The sequence below is a fragment of the Mytilus trossulus genome, chromosome 7 (genome assembly GCF_036588685.1).
Source record: "Mytilus trossulus isolate FHL-02 chromosome 7, PNRI_Mtr1.1.1.hap1, whole genome shotgun sequence".
In the NCBI taxonomy this organism is placed as follows: domain Eukaryota; kingdom Metazoa; phylum Mollusca; class Bivalvia; order Mytilida; family Mytilidae; genus Mytilus; species Mytilus trossulus.
In genome coordinates this window covers 60138102-60162270 of record NC_086379.1, presented here as the reverse complement: position 1 = coordinate 60162270, position 24169 = coordinate 60138102, and the positions used below count along the sequence as shown (strand labels likewise).

The following is a 24169-nucleotide window of genomic DNA, read 5'->3' as shown; positions in this document are numbered from 1 at the left end:
AGTAGATATATTTTGTTATTCATTTTAGCTGCTTACATTTTTTCTTAATTTGCAATTGTTTCTGCTAAATGTGCAAACATTGAATCAAATAATCATCATAATGACTGTAACTCATAAATGAGTCTTGTTGGTAATTTGTTATGTTTATATTTTTCATTCATTTTATCACCGGTCATTTTATCGTTGGCGAATACATGTACTAGTATTCAAAAGTCGGCAAATTCACAATTTAGGGAGCAGGACCTCCTTTGAAATAGTCGATCAAGTATTGCTGATTATTTTCTCTAAATATTTTCACTTTATTACAGTTTTCAAGATACTAGTCAGACAAATCAGCTTAATCAAATACCCTTAGGGTGAATATGGTTTCAATTTGTCTAAAAAAAAATTTAAGAGCCGCAGATTTTTGTAAAAATTAGATGGACGATGAAGACTTGATATGACGGCAAACGGATGTTACTGAGGCAAATATCCCACTATTTCTTACTTGGACTGGTATAAAATTTTGAGATAATTACGTCTGAAGCATATGTACTAGTTTTCTTACATGCATCTTACATTTACAATTTTAACAGCGTCATCGGCATGACATTCTGCTGACAACAATCATTTTCTAGCTTGTTTTTGTTTGATTAAGATGTTTTTTTTTTTGTCTCAATCCCCCTTAAAAAAAACCGTGAATCAATTTAAAAATCTATTCGTAACGATTTAAATACTTTGATGATTTTATCTAAAAAAAAAAGAAATTTAATAACTGAATTTCAAGTTTATTAAATTTTAATCGTCATTTGGCATTTCTATAGTAACAAGATATGAGTCAAGGTAAGTGTGTTCTTTTCGTTAAGTAAACAGCGAACCAACAACTTCAAGTAAACAAACAGAATATCACATTGGATGAAGAAACACATAATGACAAGCGTTCGGGTAACAATACTTTCCAGAAACAACTAAGAATGTTTAACAATAATAAAATATGTTTAATACTAAAAAAACAAAAAAAGAATGTTTAACAATTTTATTAAAAAAACTTTAAACCAATATAGCGGTTAGGGTATTTGTCAGAATGGTCTAAAGATATTACAATTAAAAAAGTAAAATTACAAAAATACCGAAATCCGAGGTTCAAACCAGAATTCCCTAGCCAAATGGCAAAATCCAAAGTTCGAAAAAAACATCAAACACATCAAACACATCAAAAACGAATGAATAATAAATGTTATATTCTTGAATCGATACAAGCATTTATATTATAGCTATCTAAACCTGTTACGTGTATGGCAGTTGCATAAATAATATTATGTTGGCAACGATGTGTGTGAACAAAACATACAAACATAACAGGTAAAATTGTCAAAATAGGGGTACAAACAAGTCAACATTGTTTTATAATCTTAATCACTTTAAAAGCAAACAAATATGTAATACATAGTACTAAAGAAAAGAAAATATCATTGTATTCAGTTCATTGTCCTTTTGTGGCAGTGACACTACTGCTACCAATCTTCAAAAATATAATATGAATCATACAAATATACAAATAGTATTTCCCTATTTCCCCGACCACACTGTTACAAGCCATATATAGACATATATCAATACAATTTGTCTTTCTTTCAGACAAACAATGTTAGATCTGTAAATTTGCGGAAGATTCTTTTTTGTTCTTCCCTGGCCGGGATTCTACTGAGATATTGCTGTCCATATCGCCTTTTACTATTCCTTGGTATATTCAAGACGCGCAAGACCACTCGACCACATAGGTTCTACAATAATAACGCTTTCTGTGGTCGGGTGTTACCTACTCTCGTCAGTTTTTATCTAGTGTCGTAACACAGTACAAAATATATATGGCATGAAGATGGATTTTTTTTGTCTTTATGTGTGTATTTCATAGATGCTTAACTACTTTCTAAATTACTGTACATATTATTAGGTATAATCACACACACACACAAGTAACTCTCAAATATTTGTAAGAGTACTATTATTATCTCATACTCGACATATTCCTCAAACTGTCTAACATGTCATGATATGAACGCATAATCAATATTTTTGACAAACCTATAAAAGCTGCAAACTTCGTGTATCTTATTACTGTTCCAGTCCAAGCTTTTCCATTATGCTTGAATAGAAGATTCTCTGATGACCGAAACGATATGTCAGTGGTGTTGATGTTCTCTATTTCTGGTAATAAGCATGCCTTGGAACTCGTTGTCCAGTTACTTTCTGGGAGTCCGATAAAGATAGTACACCCTGAAACAATTTTAATTTGGAATTATACTAACCGAGTAGAACAGAAACATATATATTATAGCATCACATTTGTGTTACCCTACAAATAGCAAGAGAAGCATACATCTACCAAAATAAAAAAAGCTGTACTCCTGTTGCGGAATAAATGCGGTCTAGTTTTGTTAGTATGTTTTGTTGTTTTAACTTCACTGGGACATATTAACTGCAAGCTAGCGCTAGAATCCTAAGTATCGTGACAAGGCATATTTAAGACATCTGAACTTGCAATTAAGGATCTTGGCTAAATAATTTGTTTTGTCTTTTAGGAGTTTTTGTATGAATTCTGTCTCATAAGGAAAACTAAAGAGATGTCGTATGGTTTTTCAATGAAACAACTATCACTCACAGTTCAAATCGAATGGATGTAAGCTTATTAACAGCTGTATGGTTTTCAACGATGACAAAAATCCATATCGCATAGCGGCCTTTAGGTAAGAGACCCAGACATGAAAAATATAAAATAACTCAACTGAGAAAAATAACAGCCTAACCTATAACAAAACATTTACAAAAAACGAATATGGTAGGAATACATGTACTAACTACTACCAATAAACTACATGATCCTGGCTCGGAAAGGCATATAGAAAATAAGACTACAAGATAGCAAGTTGATCAATAGAGACGCAAAATTAGCACCCCTTAAAAATCAACTATTTGTTGAAAAATTAAACTTACGAATTCAACGAGGATATTGACAATCAATAATAGTTCGGGTTAAAAAATCTTCTTTGTATCTTAAAACAAAGGAAAAAGTACCAAAGGGTCTCTTTATTGTTCCAAATAATTCGAAAAAATGCGCCAATAAGATATTTGAAGATATCAGTCTGTCGAATTTTGTCTTCTATGTTGGCAAAAAGGCTTCAAAATCGTATTCGAATGGTGGTAGCCGATGCTCAAATAGACCATACGATATGTGGATCTGCGTACCCTTCCGGAGCACCTGCGATCTATCCTATTTTTGTTGAGTTCGTGTTGTTTATTCTTAGTTTTCGACTTTTGGTCATGTCTACTATTGTTTGTCTGTTTGTCCTTTTCATTTTTAGCCATGACGTTGTCAGTTTATTATTATTTCGATTTGTGAGTTTGACTGTCCCTCTTGTATCTTTCGTCCCTCTTTTAACTATCATTTACAAATAATTTTATTTGGGCGTCTTTTGTAAATTAACTGTATTTATGTGTGGATTTTGTATTTCAGTTAAAACTGCATATCAATGATGCATAAGCACACAATTGTATATGTTGGATCCTAACTATTGCCACGTTATCCAAATATATATGTTTTGGGTTACCCATTCAATATATTTTACAACAAACTACATACCAGTAGGAGTTTAAGCTAGCTATTAAACCTAGTTGAACAATCCATTTTCGTTGGGAATTTCCTGTACCAACCCTATGACAACTTTATTTCAGTTATTCCTTCTGTTGATTTCGTAAAGAGTTTCGTTTTTTGTGTTTGTGAACCTCCCTTGGCAGCTTTACCTTGGAGGTCGTTTTTCTGTTATGACTGTTTTTCAAAACCTTTTACATTTAGTAAAAAAAACAATTTTGATGATTTGCAGTAGTTTAAATATACTAGAGATGTCTCGAATACACATTAGTAAACGTTAGCTGCAGCCGCGGAGTTCATTATTTTTCATTATTTTTGTGTTTTTACTTTTTACAGGCGAAGAAAAAGGATCGAGATATTAGAAATCACTACAATTTTTATCTTTTCTGTTTGTTTCAAATGGTATTTCTTGTCTCCAAGGAGTATTTGGTAAAGTGATAGGGTAATGATTTTTTTTCAGGACAAATTTGAATGACAAATCGAAATCAATTTTAGCATTATTGAAAAAGGCAGCTGAGGGTGGAGCAAACAATTTTTTTCTAGCGTCAAAAACATTTTTTTTCTCCACTGAAAAACTGTAAACATTTTTTTTTCAAAAAAAATCCATACTTCTTACTCATATTTATTTTGATCAAAAACATATGGCCAGTATAGGTTAAAGACCAATCATGTGCATGTTGATGATGTTTCGCCACTTAAATTAAAAAAAGTCTTCCATAAGTTTATATCTGAGACAATTTCCCACAATAAAACAAATGACACATACATAAACAGCTATAGGTCATTTAAATTGAAGGACCAGTAATGGCTTCTATTATAATCACCTTTCATTGATCATTGATAAAGTATTTTCATGACCTATTTTTCGTTTTTGATGTGGTTTGCCATTAAACTTGATTTTATGAGACACACTATGCATTAAGGTAGATTTCTTCTACTTTTCCCAATATCTAATATCCAATATCAAAATACCCTTCCTTTACATTTTTACCTGTTATGTCTGTTTAATTTGGTCATACATCGTTTCCAATATAATGTAATTTGATGCGTATGTCATACAAGTGAGAGATTTAGCTAGCTGTTAAACTAGGTTTAATCTGAGATTTTCTACATAAAAAAATACCTGTACCTAGTCAGGAATATGACAGTTGTTAACCGTTCGTTAGATGTGTTTGAGCACCAGATGTTGCTACTTGATTAGGGACTTCTCGTTTTGAGTTTCCCTCAGAGTTCAATATTCTTGTGATTTTACATTTGTACATAAACTGTATTCTTTAACAATAAGAAAGTGTTTGTTATATGTAAACAATTTTTTTTCATAAAATCAGCGTAGCTATTGTATTAATGGATAAAATTTAATATAAGAAGTTCACTTGCTCTTATACGGTATTGTTTGCATTTTTAACTTTACGAATAAGAGGCAATATTAACTTATCGATATTAAAATCTTAAAAATCAATAATAAGAAGAAAACATTCACAAAGGTTAAAATAAAATAGTCGAGGAAATCGAATGAAATCCAAAAGGATTGTGATTGGGTTCGTCGGCATGACAAACATATAGAAGAGTTTACATAAATTTGACTATTCATATGCAAGACGCATTAATTCTACATAGTACCTATTGCCAATTACTTATTTTGCTGCGGTTCGAATTCAACTCTTCAGACTAATTACTATGTGCTGATTGTAGCCCAATATTAGAAAAAGGTAGCTAGCTAGCTGCTGGTTAGTTCAGTATTGTGGCAAATTAATATCATAATTGTAAATAAATATTTCATTGTTTTTATACTTTAAGTATATTGTCTTCTAATAGGCACACTTAAAACAGTTAAATAGTTAAAAAAAAATAAAGTTTAAATTATTTTGATAAAAATTGCGATTCACTGACAAAATGAATGTTCAAATTCAGGACAAATTATTATATGAAACCGAAAATAACAAAAAAAGATAACTTACATGTACCAGTAAAAGATATCAAAATTAGCAAAACACATAATTGCATTTTACCATTTAATATGTTTTATAACCAAATTTTGAAAAATGTTTATTGCAATCATGTCCTTATATAAACTCATTACTCCGGAAGAAAAAAATAATTAATTTGATTTGGCATTTCATATTTGATCATATTTAATACTGTGTGTGTGAGTTAAAAGAAGCTTTGCGATGTTCGAAAAAAAAATACCCTGGTTTATTTGATTCTAATCTAAAATATTTTGCGTTTTTATTATCTATTTTTGCGATTTTCAGTTTATAGGCTATGTAACTGTAAGAAAATAAAAGAAGTTCCACGAACAGATTCAAAAAGACAACTGTAACGGGACAAACTATAAATCATTTCAAGATTCAAACTTTTTCTGAATCTATTGTATTTGTTACATATTTTCTCGAATTACGCTCATAAAAAAGTCATAAATCCACCAAGAACAAAACAATTAAGATAAAACAAAATCAACCTAAAAGAAATCACATGAACTGCAAAAGTCACTAGAATAGTTAAGGCTTTAAAAATACAATAACAAAACAAAAAAGAATTCAAAGGAAAATTCTAACCGGAAAGATCCTAAGCAAATGGCAAAACTTAAAAGCCCAAGCACATTAAACGAATGAATATGAATAACAAATGTCATATTTCTGACTTGGTACGAGTATTTTTTTAGTTCGAAAATAATGGATGCAATCTAGTTTTAAAGCTAGCTAAACTTGTCACTTGTATGTCAGTCACATAGTAATGCATTACATTGACAACGATGTTTAAACAAAAAAAACAGCTATGCTGTGAATTTACACTATTGTTTCAGGTCAGGATGGAGGTCTGTATCGTGTAAACCCGCTGCATTTGTTTGCACCTGACCTAAGTCCATTACCTGATGTTCAGTGGTTGTCGTTAATTGGTGTGAATCATAAGTGAATCGCGTTTGATTTTTTACATAGATTAGACAGTTGGTTTCCCCTTTTGAATGGTTTTACACTAGTCATATGTTGGTGCCCTTTATTGCTTGCTGTTCGGTGTGAGCCAAGGCTACGTGTTCTAGACCGCAATTTGACCTATAATGGTTCACTTATACAGATTAAGAATTGGATGGAAAGTTGTTTCATTTGCACTCATACCATATCTTCTTATATCAATATACATGATATCAATATGCATGATATCAATATACATGATATCAATTAATGTCAAAAATATGGGTACAGCAGTCAACATTGTGTTATAATCCCAATACCTATAAAACAAACACAATTGATTTTTCTTAATGGAAACAGTGCATATATTCATACACACTTTAAAATAATTAAATAAATCGTAGTAAAGGCATCTGTTAAATGGCCAGGTTTTTATCTATTCTAACAATTCTATCTTGGCTAAAGTTCCTATGCTGTCAGAAGAGATGTATACCCTATGATCATTAGCAGAGCAGGAAACTACTGATCCCTCTAACGAACATAAGTTTACTCCCTGCTTTGCTGAGGTTATTGCTAGCTAATCTTTAGTTTCAATGGTATGTCGTTCTGTATTATAGTTATCTTATACTTTACTGCAGCTTATTCCGGATTTAGTTGGGGTTCGTATTGTACGGCGCAGTCTCTGGTTTGATATATTGTGTTTTCCATATTTGCTATAAAAAAAATTTATATCATAGACTTTTTCAAAAAGCATGATTCAACAGAAAAAGACGTACAATGTCTCGAAACAACAAGATATATTGCAAGATTCATTTGTCGAAGGAACATTTATTGTATTTTTTATTTTTCAAATATTTTTTTGAAAGTCTATCTTTGAAATATAGAACATTTATTTCCTTTTCTCCATGGTTTAGTTTAGTCGTTGCATTATCAAACATTATTTTGTGTCTATATTTGGTAAGTATTGTATGATTTTTTATGACCTTATACAGAGAAATCCATAAAAAAACATTGGCAATCTGACAGTTTAAAGAGTGTTTCCGGAACAATGTTGAATTGTATCAAGGTGACCTTATGGGATGTCCTTATTATTATTTGTATGTCAATGTACTATCATGTTCATAATTTTATGTTACGGCAAGTCTATATATTCAGCAAGGAATATCGTTTTTAGAATAATATATAAACCATCTTTAAAAGTAAGACGAAAGATACCAAAGGAAATATTTAGTAAAAAAAAATACACCAGACAATGCCATGGCAAAAACAAAATGACATCAAGCCAAGTCTTTCTTGCAAGGTGATATTGTACACTACCAACTTGACATTTTTATATCACAGTTTGATATTCCAAATGAGCAAGGCTAAAACCCGACTCAGAATTGAACTGATTCATCATTAGATGATTGATGCCGTTTTTTATACTTTTATTTTTAATAAAGTCGTCCCATCTGCAACTCAACACGTTAGGAGGGACGATGTTTTCAGACTTTTAAACGATTGTTGCATAAAAGTCCTTTTAAAATTTTGTTTAGAAGTAGTCTACTTGGGGAATATTAGAACATAAAACATATATTAGCTCTTGTCTAGCAACGACAACCGTGAACTGGCTCTTGTTTATCAACAATATTTATTCTTTCTAACCACACAATTATTTTATTTATTATTATTACTTTTACTGTTTGTGGTTTTTTTTCTTTTTTACGTGACTCTGTATTTATGTATCCCTCATACTTTGAACGGCAAAATTATTTTATGTCTACCTGTGCGAATTTCAAACGCGCAATTTTACACCAGTACTTAAAACCTTCCATCCTTTATGGGTGGATTTTACATAGATAAATAAAATCGTATAATATATGCAAAATGAGGATGTGTATGCCTTTTATGCTTCTTTGTTACATTTGTTTGTTTTTATAGGGATTAAGATGATTACACAATGTTGACTGCTGTATCCCTATTTTTGACATTTTCACCTATTGTGTCTGTTTGTTTTGTTCACGCATCATTGACAATATAATGGAATTTGATGCGACTGTCATACAATATGACAGTTGTTATCAATTCGTTTGATGTGTTTGAACATTTTATTTTGACATTTGATTAGGGACTTTCCTTTTTGAATTTTCCTCTGAGTTCAGTATTTTTGTGATATTACTTTTTTCTTGGTAAAGGCATTTTCTGCAGAAAATGGTCGGTAAACCTGGTTTAAAGCTAGTTAAATTTCCAACTTTTATAGCATTGATACTCATCGGTTATATTGGCAATTGTGATTGCACAAATAAATAAACATAATTGGTTATCACTTTCAGCCATAACTGTGTAAACATTCAAAACAGACAAAACTGGTAAAAAATGGTAAAAAACATACAAATAAATTTGTAAAATACGTCAACAACAAAAAAGATTTTTATAGTTTGATAGTCCATACAGTATTGTAAAAAATTACTTCATATACATTTGTAATTGGTAGTACATGCAGAATATGTAGCAAACTATAATTTCATATCCTTTTTGCAAGTACAAATGAAGTAAAAAAAAGACTACAAACAAAAATAATCAAAATGAAATCACAATTACAAAAACCTCATGCGTCCAGATTGTACATATGGACCAATCAGCATCAGAAAGTCTAAAAACAAAAGCTAGAAAGCGGGATGCATAAATATTAAATACTGAGTGACATCAATTGGCATACAGACGAAGTTCCTTTAACAAAACCATGACTAATCATTTCCCCAGACACAAGTGACGTTTTACATAATCTAATAAGTAACTACAAGTTCTTGTATATCGTATGAAATATATAAAATATATATTCCATACACGTATGGAGACTAAATATTGCTACTTAGAATAATCAAAGGTGTTGATTAAAGTTATATTAGAGAATGATAGAGAATTCAAGCAGTTGGAAAAGAGGGACAAAAGATACCAAAGGGACAGACAAACTCATAAATCGAAAAAAGACTGACAACGCCTAGCTAAAAATGTAAAAGACTAACAGACAAACAATAGAACACATGACACAACATAGAAAACTAAAAAGCCAACACGAACCCCACCAAAAACTATGTGTGATCTCAGGTGTTCCGGAAGGGTAAGCAGATCCTGCTCCACATGAGGCACCAATCGTGTTGCTTATGGGATAACAAAATCCGGTAAATAATCTAATTCGGTAGGTCACGTTCATAAAAGGGAAGGGGTTTGTAGTTACGACGTAAGGAACATATCCGATGTCATCTGTGAAACGGTTATTCTATAACGGTCAACCAACTCGTGATGGCGTCCGTAAAATTTACGAAGGAATGATTTCAACTCCACCATTCGGAACTCTTGGTGGAACATATACATATCAATACTGATTTACGCTTTTGTTGAACGCATTAAGAGTATATAAAAAAAAGCTTGTATCAGTACTGTAGAACTCACGATCTTACACAAAATCTTAGCATTCTAAACTCTTATGTACAAGAACATTTTATTCGATGAACTTTATTACACTAAATTTCAACTATACATAAAATACAAACTTGTTTGGTTAATGAAAGAAAGGTAATTTTTTTTTGTTCATTACTTATGTAACATCAGTTTAGCGTTTGTACATTCCAACTTGTTTGATTTTAATTTCAATACTAAATGATAATTAATTCTGTACATTTTTGATATATTATACAATGCGCATTTCCATTCACGGTTTACACCATAAATGTCATATAACAGGTTCTAAATAGTCATCATTATGGAGACTTTTTCTGTCGGAATTTCTTTCTTCTTCGTCTGCTGCAGCATAATGTACTTCTACTTCTGGAATTGTGTGATAATGCTGTTCTAGTATCAGATAACCTTGGTCATCTAAAGTGTCTTCTTGTTTGTTTATTTTCTTGGCATGATGACTTGCTCTTGGTTGTGACACGTTGTCAGATAGTTCATTATATTCAGAATCATTTACCTCTTCGTTAGAAACTTCTATTCCGGTATAATTTGAAAATTCTGTACCAGGTAACATTTCGTTTACTCTCTTAAGCTTTCCTTGATACATGCGAATTCTGAAATATTTAGTTGTTTTAGAAGTTATCATTTGCTACTAAATGTAGGTTAATGTCTCCTGTTAGACGATAAATTTAAATACAATAAAGCCGTATTTATCAGATTGCCTAAAAATAACAGTAACGTACGCTTTTGAACTAGAAATCAAAAAATGATAATCCGACTTCACTTACTGAATCGCATGGATAGCTAAATGTGTCAAAAAAAGTTTAAAAGCAGTTTAACCAAATATGAAATCAACAATATAGAAAAACATTTTAATAAACTTACCGTCTGCATGATTTTATACTGATAATAACATTCAGAAATATCAGGAAAATAACCAACAGTATGACTGCTATAACAGCTAAAATAAAAAAAAAAAAAAAATTCTATATTTGAAACAATAACAGTTGTTTAATGGGGGAAAATGTAAGCAAAAACAAGTTTTGACTCTAGTAAGCATGATCAGGATTGCCTCATGATTATCTGATTGTCCCAAGTCCGGAGCCTGTGGTGCACAGATTGTCGTTGGTTCATATCTATTATATGTGTTTGAGTATATTGTCTTGTTTTGAATTAGACTGTTAGTTTCCTCGTTCGAATTGTTTCACATTTCTCATGGCGAGCCTTTTTTTGGTTAAACCTATACGGAAACGGTTTTTATCAATGTTGGATGTTGTACGGTGGCAAATAATTGCTTGCTACCGCCTTATTTTAATTCTTGTGGATGGCGTTAACATGTCTTATGTGAACAGTTTCGCTTCTGTATGTTCACATTGTTAATAAAATGAATAGCAAATATATTGATGTCTGTATAACTTCAATGTTTTGTCTGTTATTGTGTATATATGTACCGACTCTAAATTATATTTACTTACTTACTTTCTTACTTACTTACTTACTTACTTACTTACTTACTTACTTACTTACTTACTTACTTACTTACTTACTTACGTACTTACTTACTTACTTACTTACTTACTTACTTACTTAATGTAAGATCATGTATTGTTCCCTTTGTGTTAGGCCAACAACGTCATGCAATATTGTAGTTTCTTTTTATCACCAACAATATTGATAAAAAAAATATTAAAATTTAAAGACTAATTCTGAACCAAAACGACTACAGGGTTTTGTTTTATAAAAAAAGAGTTATTTTTAAGGTTTTGTATTAGATTGATATTGCTCTGTTATGAGTTAAGTCGTAATTGTTTGTGAAAGTATGCGTTTTCTCATTTCTATTTTGGTCATTGCGTTGTATACAATTCCTTATTTTACGATTTTCAATTGCCAAATTGGTGAACGCTCTATAACTCTTCATAGAAAACCTCTTACCAGAATAAGGAAAATTACCACTACGGGGATGATTTGTCTTCGTTATACTTATATCGCATTTGTTTCTCCTTTCTAAAAGTATAAGTTGTATTTTATTATTCTTTATCACAAAGTTTCGGAATAACGTAGAAAGTAGTTTTTGGCCTGCATGTATCTTACATTTTATAAATCTGAAACACGGCCGACTTGTTATTTACTTCTAAACATAAATTAAGCGACACAAATTCTTACTGAAAATTAAACAAAATGAAAAGTAAAATATCAATTATTTTTTTTCAATTATTTTTTTTTGGGGGGGGGGGGCAATTGTTTGTGAATTCAAAATAGCTGAACAGTTAGCAAAGATTAAAGGAAGGGGTCAAATTGAAAGTAACAATTTTAACTATTTTTTAGCATGGCCTTGTTAAAATTACTACAGTGGCTATGTGGTGATTATTGTGGCATTATTGATTACATATGAACAGAAAGTTACAAATTGGAAGTTGCATTTTATAAAATCATCTAAGATCTCATAGACATGTTTAACCCCGCCGCATTTTTACGCCTGTCCCAAGTCAGGAGCCTCTGGCCTTTGTTAGTCCTGTATTATTTTAATTTTAGTTTCTTGTGTACAATTTGGAAATTAGAATGGCGTTCATTATCAATGAACTAGTATATATTTGTTTATGGGCCAGCTGAAGGACGCCTCTGGGTGCGGGAATTTCTCGCTACATTGAAGACCTGTTGGTGACCTTCTGCTGTTGTTTTTTATATGGTCAGGCTGTTGTGCAAAACGAGTGTTGCGTTTCTAAAGACGTTCAGTATATAAGGACCTCGAGCGTACTTGATTGACATTATTTATACCTCTGCTGGTGGACTATCAGTCCCCGAGGGTATCATCAGCTCAGTAGTCAGTACTTCGGTACTGATATGATTTATAATACACCTTTCTAAAATTAACCGTTGATAAATTTTGAAATTGTAAAAAAAAAAATGTTTAAACTCCCTCAGACAGACGAAGTTGAACTTAGATAAAACTTTGCCTTTTTAAGGTATTGTTTGTCATATAGCTCTTCAACTGTTCCGGTATTTATACATCCTCGGCTTTCAAACATTTGGCTTTGGGCGTTCCCGATGAAGAAAGATCCAGAAAAAGCGCTACGGACGCATGAAATTATTAACCATGTTGTTTTTAATTTTATATGAAATGAAAGTTCTGTTTTACCTGATTATAGTTTCTCAGGAATTTCATTGCGATTTCTCCTTTTAAAATATATTGCAGTCTTTTAAAACAAAATATTTAGTATTTCTAAACTGTCCATCTTCATTAGCATTTGTTTATTTATACTAAATTTATCAAATGTAGATGGAACTCGTTTGATCTCAATTTGAAAATTACTAGACAATTATGTATATAAATTTGTTTTAAAAGATTTTGCCATTTATGGTTCATTATGTCATCCTGTCACGCATTGTGTCATTTTAGCGGTATTCTTAACATTTTTATATAAGAGGGAGGTTTGGCTAGACATGAAAACAGGTTCAATCCAACATTTTTTTTTAAATGTACTGTTCCATGTTAGTAAAATGTCAGTTACTATCCAAAAGTTCGTTTCTATGTATGTTATCGTTTGTTTTTGTAACAGTTCAGTGTTTCTTTTAATTTCATTGTTTTCCTCTTATAATTGGTTTTTGACCAGAATTTGTTTACGCTTTATTGATTAATGACTTTTCAACAGCGATATTCTTCTGTTGCCTTCGTTCAAGCTAAGTGATTTTAGAGATGAATTTTAACAATCAACAACTCACATATACGTTATTTTCGTTGTTTTTTCGTCTTCAGAAATATTTTGTTTTAATCTTAAGTATATTTTTAATATCACTAATTGGTTTTGCCTGAATGCTTAATTGATGAGTCACATTATTTGTTACGATCTGACGATTATCATGAAAATACATTGATAAGTCAGACGTACAATCCGAAGAAATAAATAGATTATAACTACTAACGTATTACAACTACGTTTAATAGTCATCATACAATTTCAAAACAAACCTCTAAAATACTAAAATTTGAACACTTACTTGATCGAGAGCATATGAATGGAAATTCAGATGAGCACTGTTTAACAGTAAAATGACTTATAACCGCTGTTGACAAAGCTAGACAAAAATCTGTCCTTGAAAGTTTTCCTGCTGAAAAAAGATCATATACGTAAAATAGAAACATAATTCAAAAGTTAGATAACTTAGAAAATTTAGACCATCAAGACTCTTCTAAGCCAAATAGATATAAAACTCAAATTTTGAAAACCTCCTGTTTTCAACTAAACTTGATATACAAGCTATTCCAATCCAATTTAAGGATCTAAGTTGTGTTAAGGTGAGGATTTCAACGTAAATTTATATTTCAAAATGATATACTTCAAATTATCGCAATTTTTCGACACATTCTTTAATAATAGTAGTGCCTATATTTTAACGAATCTTTTTATAGAAATTTGATCCAGTAGAAAATTTGTCGACGGTAAATATATCAGGTATGAAATCGTTTAAAGGTGGTTGAAATTATAAAAGCAGTACAGTAGCATTCAGATGTACACATAGATCATTAACATAAGTCATTTTTATAAAAAATTATAAAGAAAGTTATTAAAAAAATAACAGGAATGTTGCAACAAACAAAAAAAAAGTGGTGACATTTAGATATTAACTATATAACCTTATATTGTTAATCTCATTTATATCATTTTCTTGTAATTACTTTATTATAAAGTAAATACATCATCCATCTCATTCAAATCCTCTTTAAAGTTAGAATTTGTTATATACAGCAGAGTTATATTTAGATATCTCTAGACTTAAGACTTTATGGATATGTTCCGGACCATATGAGTATTTGGACCATACGCGTATGGTCATGACCATATGCGTATACTCATATGGTCCGACCATACGCGTATGGTCCGACCGTACGCGTATGGTCGGACCATATGAGTATAATACTCGTTTGGTTATTAACGGGCCGGACCATTTGAGTATTTTGACCATATAGGTATTTTTTTTAGTTACATTTAAAAGTTTCAATAATACAAAAACTTTATCTAGAAAAACAATGATGGTTTACTTACATGACAGTGTATTATTTCAATAATTCAAATACTACGTAAAAATTGAACATTGATGGCATAGTTACAAATGTAGTTTTTATCTCTAAATACATTATTGTACACTTAGGCTTGGGGTGACAATTACTTCCACACGGTAACATAGCTTTTTTGCATTTTCAAGGCTTGGTTGTGCACGATCCTTTTAATTTTCACCTTTTGTTTGCGAAAAAAAGCTAGCCTTTTTTGTAGCTGCGTTCAGTGATATCGAGGTCTTGGGTCATTCCGATATGTCTACGGTGATTTTAAAAAGCTCTAGATCTCAAATATCGTAACATGACTGCAATACACAATATTCACAAGACAAATTAAATAAACTATGTTACCTTCCAGAGCCTTCAAATCTTATTTAACAGTTCAAGATTTTTTTGTTTTTTTTAAGTCACTAGTATTAATCGATAATGACCATCGGTTATTACAATCGGTATAAAATACGAATAACATAGTTTTCGCATAGTAAAATAAAATAAAATTAACTATTTGAAACATCTAATTCTTATTTAGCTAATTTTTATTATTAATATAATAATAAAATCATCTGTATGATAGCGTCTTTTTAATCAACTGTCAAACCATATGAATAGTTTGTTAGTTTAAAAAGTAAACAGTAACGGAGTGTTAATTACCCCGACCATACGGGTATGGTCCGACCGTACGCGTATGGTCGGACCATATGAGTATATACCCATATGGTCATGACCATACGCGTATAGTCCAAATACTCATATGGTCCGGAACATATATACTTGTTTATCCAGATATTTATAAATGTGCCGGACGTGTCCTAATTAACCGCTTACATACGGTATTCAAGAGCTTGTAGCTCCTTAAACTTTGCTTAACGTCGCTAGTGTCTGAGCAGAAAGCTGATCAACCAAGGTAAGTCAAAGAAAGTTACTACCTTTTACTATAAAACTTCATCGGAAATTACCGTGACCTTGTTGATAAATATTCCAAATCAACTTCGCAAAGACTACACGGTGATCTTGAAGTATAGATGCTAGGTACTGACGTTGTTTTTCATCTGAATAACGTGTTATAGTGTTCATATTAAATAATGTGTCTTAAGTTTGTAAAAAGTAAAATCACAAAAAACTAAACTTAGAGGAAAATCCAATCGGAAAGTCCATAATCGCTGGTTAAAATCATTACAAAATTATTACTTTTACAGTTTAGTCTATGTTTATTAAATATTTCACGTGGTTCGGTATTTATACATCCCGTCATTTTGTTGATGTGCTGAATTTGACTCTTATCAACCATTCATTATTTGATTATGGAATTTCAGTTTTGAAAATAACTCTGAGCTCGGTATTTTTGTTGTTTTACTGTTTAGAGTTCATTATTCAGCATTTAATTTTACAAACAGACGCGTACTGAAAAACTGGATAAATTTGTTTCAAAACTATTTACAAATCTTAATTTTATAAATTTATTCATCATCTTTTTTTAAATCATGTTAGAAGCACCTTTTTTATATTGAGTGTCAATGTCTAAATGCGATTATAATTTGTAAATTAACTATTTACAAATCTTTGAATTTTTAAAATAGTAAGGCTTTTCTAACTCGGGAATAGATTTTATAATCTGAAATTGACAAAACTTTGAGGAATTTCTGCTCCTTTGCTCTTTAACTTCGTAATTTATTCAACTTTTTTTTTATTCGAGCGTCACTGATGAGTCTTTTGTAGACGTTACGCGCTTCTTGCTAAAATACAAATTTCAATCCTGATATTTATGATTAGTTTATTGACTCCTTTTTATCACAGGTAATATGTAAACAAATATATTGATTTTTTTCTTTTCAGTTTAGTGTTCTGTTAAACTACTTGACTTAAAGATATATCTTTTTTCAAGATTATGCAAAACTATATTAAACAATTACCAGTTACCACTGTATGTGACCTAAAAATTGGAGTCCAGACACTTTGATCTACATTAGCGCCTCCTTTGAAATCTCTGTTAAACAGTACAGGGTATCTCCTTTTCAGACATATTTCTTGATAAGCATACCATGATTTGGGTATTGTCTTAGCTACAATAATTTAAAAAAATCTTTTTCATGAACAATGTCCTATTATCAACCCAGCTCACATACAAATTATATCTATATATTTATCATTAAGAATCAATTAAGAACAAATTGACTATACATTGTTTTGTGATTTGATGCTTGAATCATATATATAATGCTAATATATCTATAATTGAACTACCTATTAATAGTTTAAAGGATTTGAACATGTCTTTTATTTTATTATCTTGTTTTCAATTGTTAAAGTGACATCTTGTAATGTTACATCATTTACTTTGTTTGAATGAATGTAATCCATGCAAAAACAAAAACAAAAATAACACAAATTAAACCTCTTTAACAGAACGTTTACTTTACTTGTAATGCTTGATTACCAAAATTATTTGATTTAATCATTCAACTGTCTGTTAAAAGTGAAATCCTTACTTGACGTATTGGCACATCCATATAAATGTTTTGCATTGCAGTGACTGATAGTTAACCTGGTTTTGTTCTTGTTGGTTGTCATGAGACACTCTTTCTCTATAAACGTATTTGATTTCTCTATGTAGAAATCTTTGAAAGAAAATAAAACTAAAAACTAGAAAGGAAACTGGTAAATATTTTAAGCATCGAATATAAAATAAGAAAAATTTAAACTGAAGTAGATGAAATTCATTACCATTATATTATTGTTTACCTTCCATTACTGCATGTTTATTTTTATAAGGTTATTTTGCAAATGTGTAACCTCTTTTAACAAAACTCAATTTGAAAAATACGAATACTAAAAATCCTATCATGAATATTATTTTACATTTTTTTTAAACATTTTTTTTTTTTTTTTTTTCAAGCCATACCATATGTTTCAGAGTATTACAACTAAAGTTTTTGGATGTGTATCAATTGATTACAAAGGATTTAAGAAAGGTTACGGATCGAAGCGAAATAATATATCCGAAGTATTCTTCATTGATTTAAAAAGATTAATACGTTAGAATACCAAAAATACATGGTTATAGTTTGTGTGATTTTTGATTTTTTTTTTTGTCCATTTTTTTTCTTTAATTTTAAAAATTCTGAGTATTTTTCAAGAATGCTTTGTTGAAGTTTGGACGGTAAAATATAATTGTAACAGCCAGCATGAAATCTGAAGAAAAAATGTCATACCTTTTACAAATGTAAACACAAGAGATGACTGACCGGAACTACAAGGGGTGTAGATGGCGTTTGCACATTCTTTTCTGCAATCACTGTTATCATCATTAATTTCAGGTTTATCGACAACGCAGTAGCATGTTGAATTCTGAAAAAGTTAAAACCTATACAATTAACAAATTTCAATGGACTAGATAAAATTATTTTCAATTATTGCACACATTTGAAAGGTTCACAGAAGGTAGTGAACGAAGAAAAATATAATTACGGAAATTAATAGTACAAAACGCCATCGAAACCTCATTTAAAAAGTTAACGAAAAATAGTGACGTTCAAAATGAAAAAAAAGATATATTTAGAATTTAATACATGTACCCTATTATCGAATTGTCTTAAATGAATCTTTTGTTTAGTGTTTATATAGATGTTCGTTTTCATATCAAACGTGTTACAAACATCACAATCGAATAAAGTGTAAGGTGACATACACATATTATTTGAATTTTCACTAGATATAAATAGTGAAAGTTTAACCTATATTTGGCGATAAAAACATCAATTTTTAATCACATGAGTCGGTTTAACAATATATATATTCGGGCCAACCTGAATTCGAAAACAGAAATAACAATTCAGAAGAAAGAATTTGCCACAAATGCCTTCAACCAGGTCATATGCTGTTCCAGTGCTCTAATGATTGGGCTTGTAAAATTTGCAAAGAGAGTGGACACAAAATGATTGACTGTCAAAAAAACTTCCAGGACAAAGATGAGAATAATCAGCAATTAGAGCAGAATTGCATTGAGTCTGGTGTTGACAATGCACATGAGGAGAGTGTAGAACTTACAAAAACTCCAACAAAATCTCCTACTTCAAAAACATCTGAAAACACAAAAGGTGGTATAAAAAAAAATGCAAAAAAGTCAGGACAGCATAAAAACCAATCTTGGCAATAGTGGTAGCATAGACAAAACACAACCATCTATGGAGAGGTTTGTCAGAACACCACATAGAAGAACAGTTAATGCAGGAGACAGAACACCACCAACACCAACTGAAGCTCTACATGAGAAAACTACTGGAGTTAATGGAAATAAAAAGACTAAAGCATAATCAAATGTTTAAATTACTATCTTAATGACATTAACAGATTGTATTATAGTTTTATCATATAAATTAAACTACAAAAATATTTAAAATATGCTCAACAAATTCAAGCTCAGATTAAGAGTCAACCAAACATACATAAAAAACATTACTGAATATTTTATATGTCTCAGCTTACTTTTTTGTTTTGCTGAAATTATATTTATATCAAATACATGAAAAAAAAAATAATAAAAAGTAAAATCACAAAAATACTGAACTCAGAGGAAAATCAATTTGGAAAGTCCATAATCACATGGCAAAATCAAAAAACAAAACGCATCAAAAACGAATGGACAAGAACTGTCATATTCCTGACTTTGTACAGGCATTTTCAAATGTAGAAAATGGTGGATTAAACCTGGTTCTATAGCGCTAACCCTCTCACTTTAATAACAGTCTCATCAAATTCCGTTACATTTACATGATGCGTTAAATAAACAGTCACAATCAATAAAATAGTCAAAATATGGGAACATCAGTCATCATCGTATAACAATTTAACAGGACACAACAACATCTACTATCTACGAACACATGGATTGATTTGAGTGTCTGACGTCAGAAAAAATATATACGTCACATAAATTTGTCGTTCAATGTGCATACAATAGTTATCAAAAGTACCTGGATTATAAACAATTTTAAATTTTACATAGGCAATGAGCGCAGACAGGGTTAAAAAATCAAAAGTTTGTAAGAATAAATTACAGAAATCGAACTAGTCCAAAAGTTATACATAGAATTTATGAGAATCCAAAACTTTTAAAAGGAACAATTTAACAGGACACAAAAACCTATCCACGAACACATGGATCTACTTGAGTGTCCGACGTCAGAAAAATTATATAAGTCACATAAATTTGTCGTTCAATGTGCATACAAACAATTTTAAAATTTACATAGGCAATGTACGCATACAGGGTTAAAAAATCAAAAGTATGTAAGAATAAATTACAGAAATAGACCGAGATTCAAACTAGTCCAAAAATTATACATAGAATATATGAGAATCCAAAACTTTTTAAAGGGAACAATTTAACAGGACACAATAACATCTACTGTCTAAGAACACATGGATTGATTTGAGTGTCTGACGTTAGAAAAATTATATACGTCACATAAATTTGTTGTTCAATGTGCATACAAACAATTTAAAAAAAAAAAAATTTTCATAGGCAATGTACGCATACAGAGTTAAAAAATCAAAAGTATGTAAGAATAAATTACAGAAATAGACCGAGATTCAAACTAGTTCAAAAGTTATACATAGAATTTATGAGAATCCAAAAATTGTCAATTCCACTACGCCATTGATTGATTTTGACGTTTGTGGTTCAACGTATACAAGTAATTCATAATAGAAATATATCATAATGACATATTATAGACAAATATCATACTGACGGGATCTTTTAAAGTACAGAGTCACGTTATAAGCACAAAAGAAATACAAAGAGTCACATATACAAAACAAATCACCAAAAAATGAAAGCCAATACAAACACATTGACGAGATGTATAAGTACCGAGCCACGTCAAACGGATATCACATAAAACCATTCAACAGTAAAAGTAATCTTAATAATAGAACAAAAACAAATAAAAGAACAATAAAACATGTTGTTAAGATGATACACAACATCAGTACGCAGAATCTATACATCAAGACCATCGTGTATTATTTGAGAAGTTGATACGGAATATTTATCAACAAGGTCTTGGTACCTTCCGATGAACTTTTTTAGAAAAAGGACGAGACGTTCTTTGACATACCCCTGGTTCATCAACTTTCTACTCAGACACTGATGACGTTTTACAAAGTCTGAGTAGGAGCTGCAAGCTCTTGAATATCGAATAAGTTGGGAAATATATATCCCATATGCAGGTGAAGTTGGTATATTGCTACTAAGGTGGGGGAAATTTATAATTTCGAAATTAAAATCGTCTCGTTTGTCATAGATTCTGGTACTGAAAATATATACAAGTTTTAAGCTCTTTGAAAGAGTTCAATCATGTTGTAGAGAAGTGTATAACAAATGTGACAAATTGAATGTGGTAAAATTGAATGTGTTAATAGTTGAAACCAGATGCTCCGCAGGGCGTAGCTTTATACGACCGCAGAGGTTGAACCCTGAACAGTTGGGGCAAGTATGGACACAACATTCAAGCTGGATTCCGCTCTAAATTTGGATTGTGATTAAATAGTTGACACAGCATAGGTTTCTGACACAGAATGAATGTATTCAAATGAACTTAAAATTTTTGTTTTCTCTTAGAGCAATTCACTATGCTGTTTAATATTAATCCTCTCAAAAAAATGTTTGAAGAAATTTTCTTTTTATTTATGAAATTTCAAATGAGAAAAATTGAACCCAATTTTTTAATCACATCCCCCTTTCCCTTATTCCAAAACTAATTTCAATTAAAATATTCTAATGGAGTTTGCAACAATTACTACTCATTTAAATACATCATAAAATATTAAGATGTAAAAAAACTGCTTGTTATCACTGAATGGTAAAGATTATTTTAATTTATCAGTTGGTAGTAAAAAGTGAATATACATTGTATATTGTATAACAAAGATTTAAGTTGATTCTGGACAAAGAAAGATAACTCCAATTAAAAAAAAATTCTTGCAGATATTTCTTGCTTACTTTACTGGACAAAGAAAGATAACTCTTAATTAAAAAAAAATTTGCTATTTCACAATATTGTGAAATAAGATATTTCTTGCCATTGCACAATACTGTGCAATTGAAAAGACTTGCTATTGCACAATACTTAATATAATAATTTTAGATCCTGATTTAGACCAACTTGAAAACTGGGCCCATAATCAAAAATCGAAGTACATGTTTAGATTCAGCATATCAAAGAGGCCCAAGAATTTGATTTTTGTTAAAATCAAACTTAGTTTAATTTTGGACCCTTTGCACTTTAATTTAGACCAATTTTAAAACTGGACCAAAAATTAAGAATCTACATACACAGTTAGATTTGGCATATCAAAGAACCCCAATTATTCAATTTTGATGAAATCAAACAATGTTTAATTTTGGACCTCGATTTGGGCCAACTTGAAAACTGGGCCAATTATCAAAAATCTAAGTACATTTTTAGATTCAGCATATCAAAGAACCCCAAGGTTTCAATTTTTGTTAAAATCAAACTAAGTTTAATTTTGGACCCTTTGGACCTTAATGTAGACCAATTTGAAAACGGGACCAAAAATTAAGAATCTACATACACAGTTAGATTCGGCATATTAAAGAACCCCAATTAATCAATTTTGATAAACTCAAACAAAGTTTAATTTTGGACCCTTTGGGCCCCTTTTTCCTTAACTGTTGGGACCAAAACTCCCAAAATCAATACCAACCTTCCTTTTATAGTCATAAACCTTGTATTTAAATTTCATAGATTTCCATTCACTTATACTAACGCTATGGTGGGCAAACCAAGAAAAATGCTTATTTGGGTCCCTTTTTGGCCCTTATTCCTAAACTGTTGGGACCGAAACTCCCAAAATCAATAGCAACCTTCCTTTTGTGGTCATAAACATTGTGTTTAAATTTCATTGATTTCTATTTACTTTAACTAAAGTTATTGTGCGAAAACCAAGAATAATGCTTATTTGGGCCCTTTTTTGGCCCCTAATTCCTAAACTGTTGAAACCAAAACTCCCAAAATCAATCCCAACCTTTCTTTTGTGGTCAGAAACCTTGTGTCAAAATTTCATAGATTTCTTTTAACTTAAACTAAAGTTATAGTGCGAAAACCAAGAAAATGCTTATTTGGGCCCTTTTTGGCCCCTAATTCCTAAAATATTGGGACCAAAACTCCCAAAATCAATACCAGCCTTCCTTTTATGGTCATAAACCTTGTGTTAAAATTTCATAGATTTCTATTCACTTTTACTAAAGTTAGAGTGCGAAAACTAAAAGTATTCGGACGACGACGACGACGACGACGACGACGACGACGACGCCAACGTGATAGCAATATACGACGAAAATTTTTTCAAAATTTGCGGTCGTATAAAAATACTATATGTCTTCTATGTACCAATATTATGTATAGGTATAACAATCTGTAGACAGATTAACGACTTAGTAGTAAAATCAATATGTACAAATTGCTACAAAACTACTGAAAGTTGTAGTAATGACTCTCGTATAGAACAATCTTGTATAGAACAAACTTTTAGAAATCAGCTGTTCAATATTATCAAAACAAGTAGACTATTTGGGTTTTTACCTATGCTATTTTTAGTAACACAACACGCAGTGTCAATCAACGATAAGACATACACGAGATTCGTTAGTCTCAGTATAACATTATATCAACAACACCTGAAATTCAATAAACATACGATAATAAAATAGTTATAAAAAATATTTACTCACCTGCAAAATATAGATATGGTCACATGAACCACTCATGGTTATATAATCCAGAACAATTGATTGAAAACCGCACACATATTTAATCCAACACTTGATAAACTTCAGATTCAATTTTTTGAGCTAAAGATACAAAGCAGTGTAGAAGTGTATAATACACAAATAACTTATATCCCGGTCGAAATTTGGTTTTTGTCTTATAAAATCGGCAGACTTGTAAATACACTTACATCATCATGCACACACAAACATGACAAAGCGTAAGAATCTTTTTGTTTCGAACTTTCACAAAGATATTCCATTACACAACTTAATCGAATACTTGATGTGTTGATAAATAAAATATCAAATAGATTGTATACACAATCGAAAGCACATAGTTCACACAGGGA

The 24169-nt window shown here is 30.7% G+C and overlaps 1 protein-coding gene across 1 annotated transcript; it reads right to left on the bottom strand.

The window, feature by feature from the left end:
- Window positions 1-10249: 10249 nt before the first annotated feature.
- LOC134726561 (uncharacterized) lies at window positions 10250-23856 on the bottom strand. Its single transcript, XM_063590967.1, has 8 exons — window positions 23781-23856; window positions 18235-18370; window positions 17512-17640; window positions 16936-17085; window positions 13969-14079; window positions 11905-11976; window positions 10858-10933; window positions 10250-10586 (listed from the first exon to the last, which is right to left on the bottom strand). Exons 1-8 carry the CDS (start codon window positions 23814-23816, stop codon window positions 10250-10252), a joined length of 1047 nt encoding a protein of 348 aa, XP_063447037.1. The 5' UTR covers window positions 23817-23856.
- Window positions 23857-24169: the final 313 nt, after the last annotated feature.

Bases quoted from the DNA above. Each gene is read 5' to 3' on its own strand.
- LOC134726561 (XM_063590967.1), bottom strand. From the start codon at position 23,816: ATGAGTGGTTCATGTGACCATATCTATATTTTGCAG. The intron at 14,080-16,935 runs GTAATTGTTTAA...ATCTTTTTTCAG, and splicing joins GTCACATACAGTGGTAACTG to CAGGAAAACTTTCAAGGACA. The intron at 10,587-10,857 runs GTAAGTTTATTA...TAAATATTTCAG, and splicing joins AGTATAAAATCATGCAGACG to AATTCGCATGTATCAAGGAA.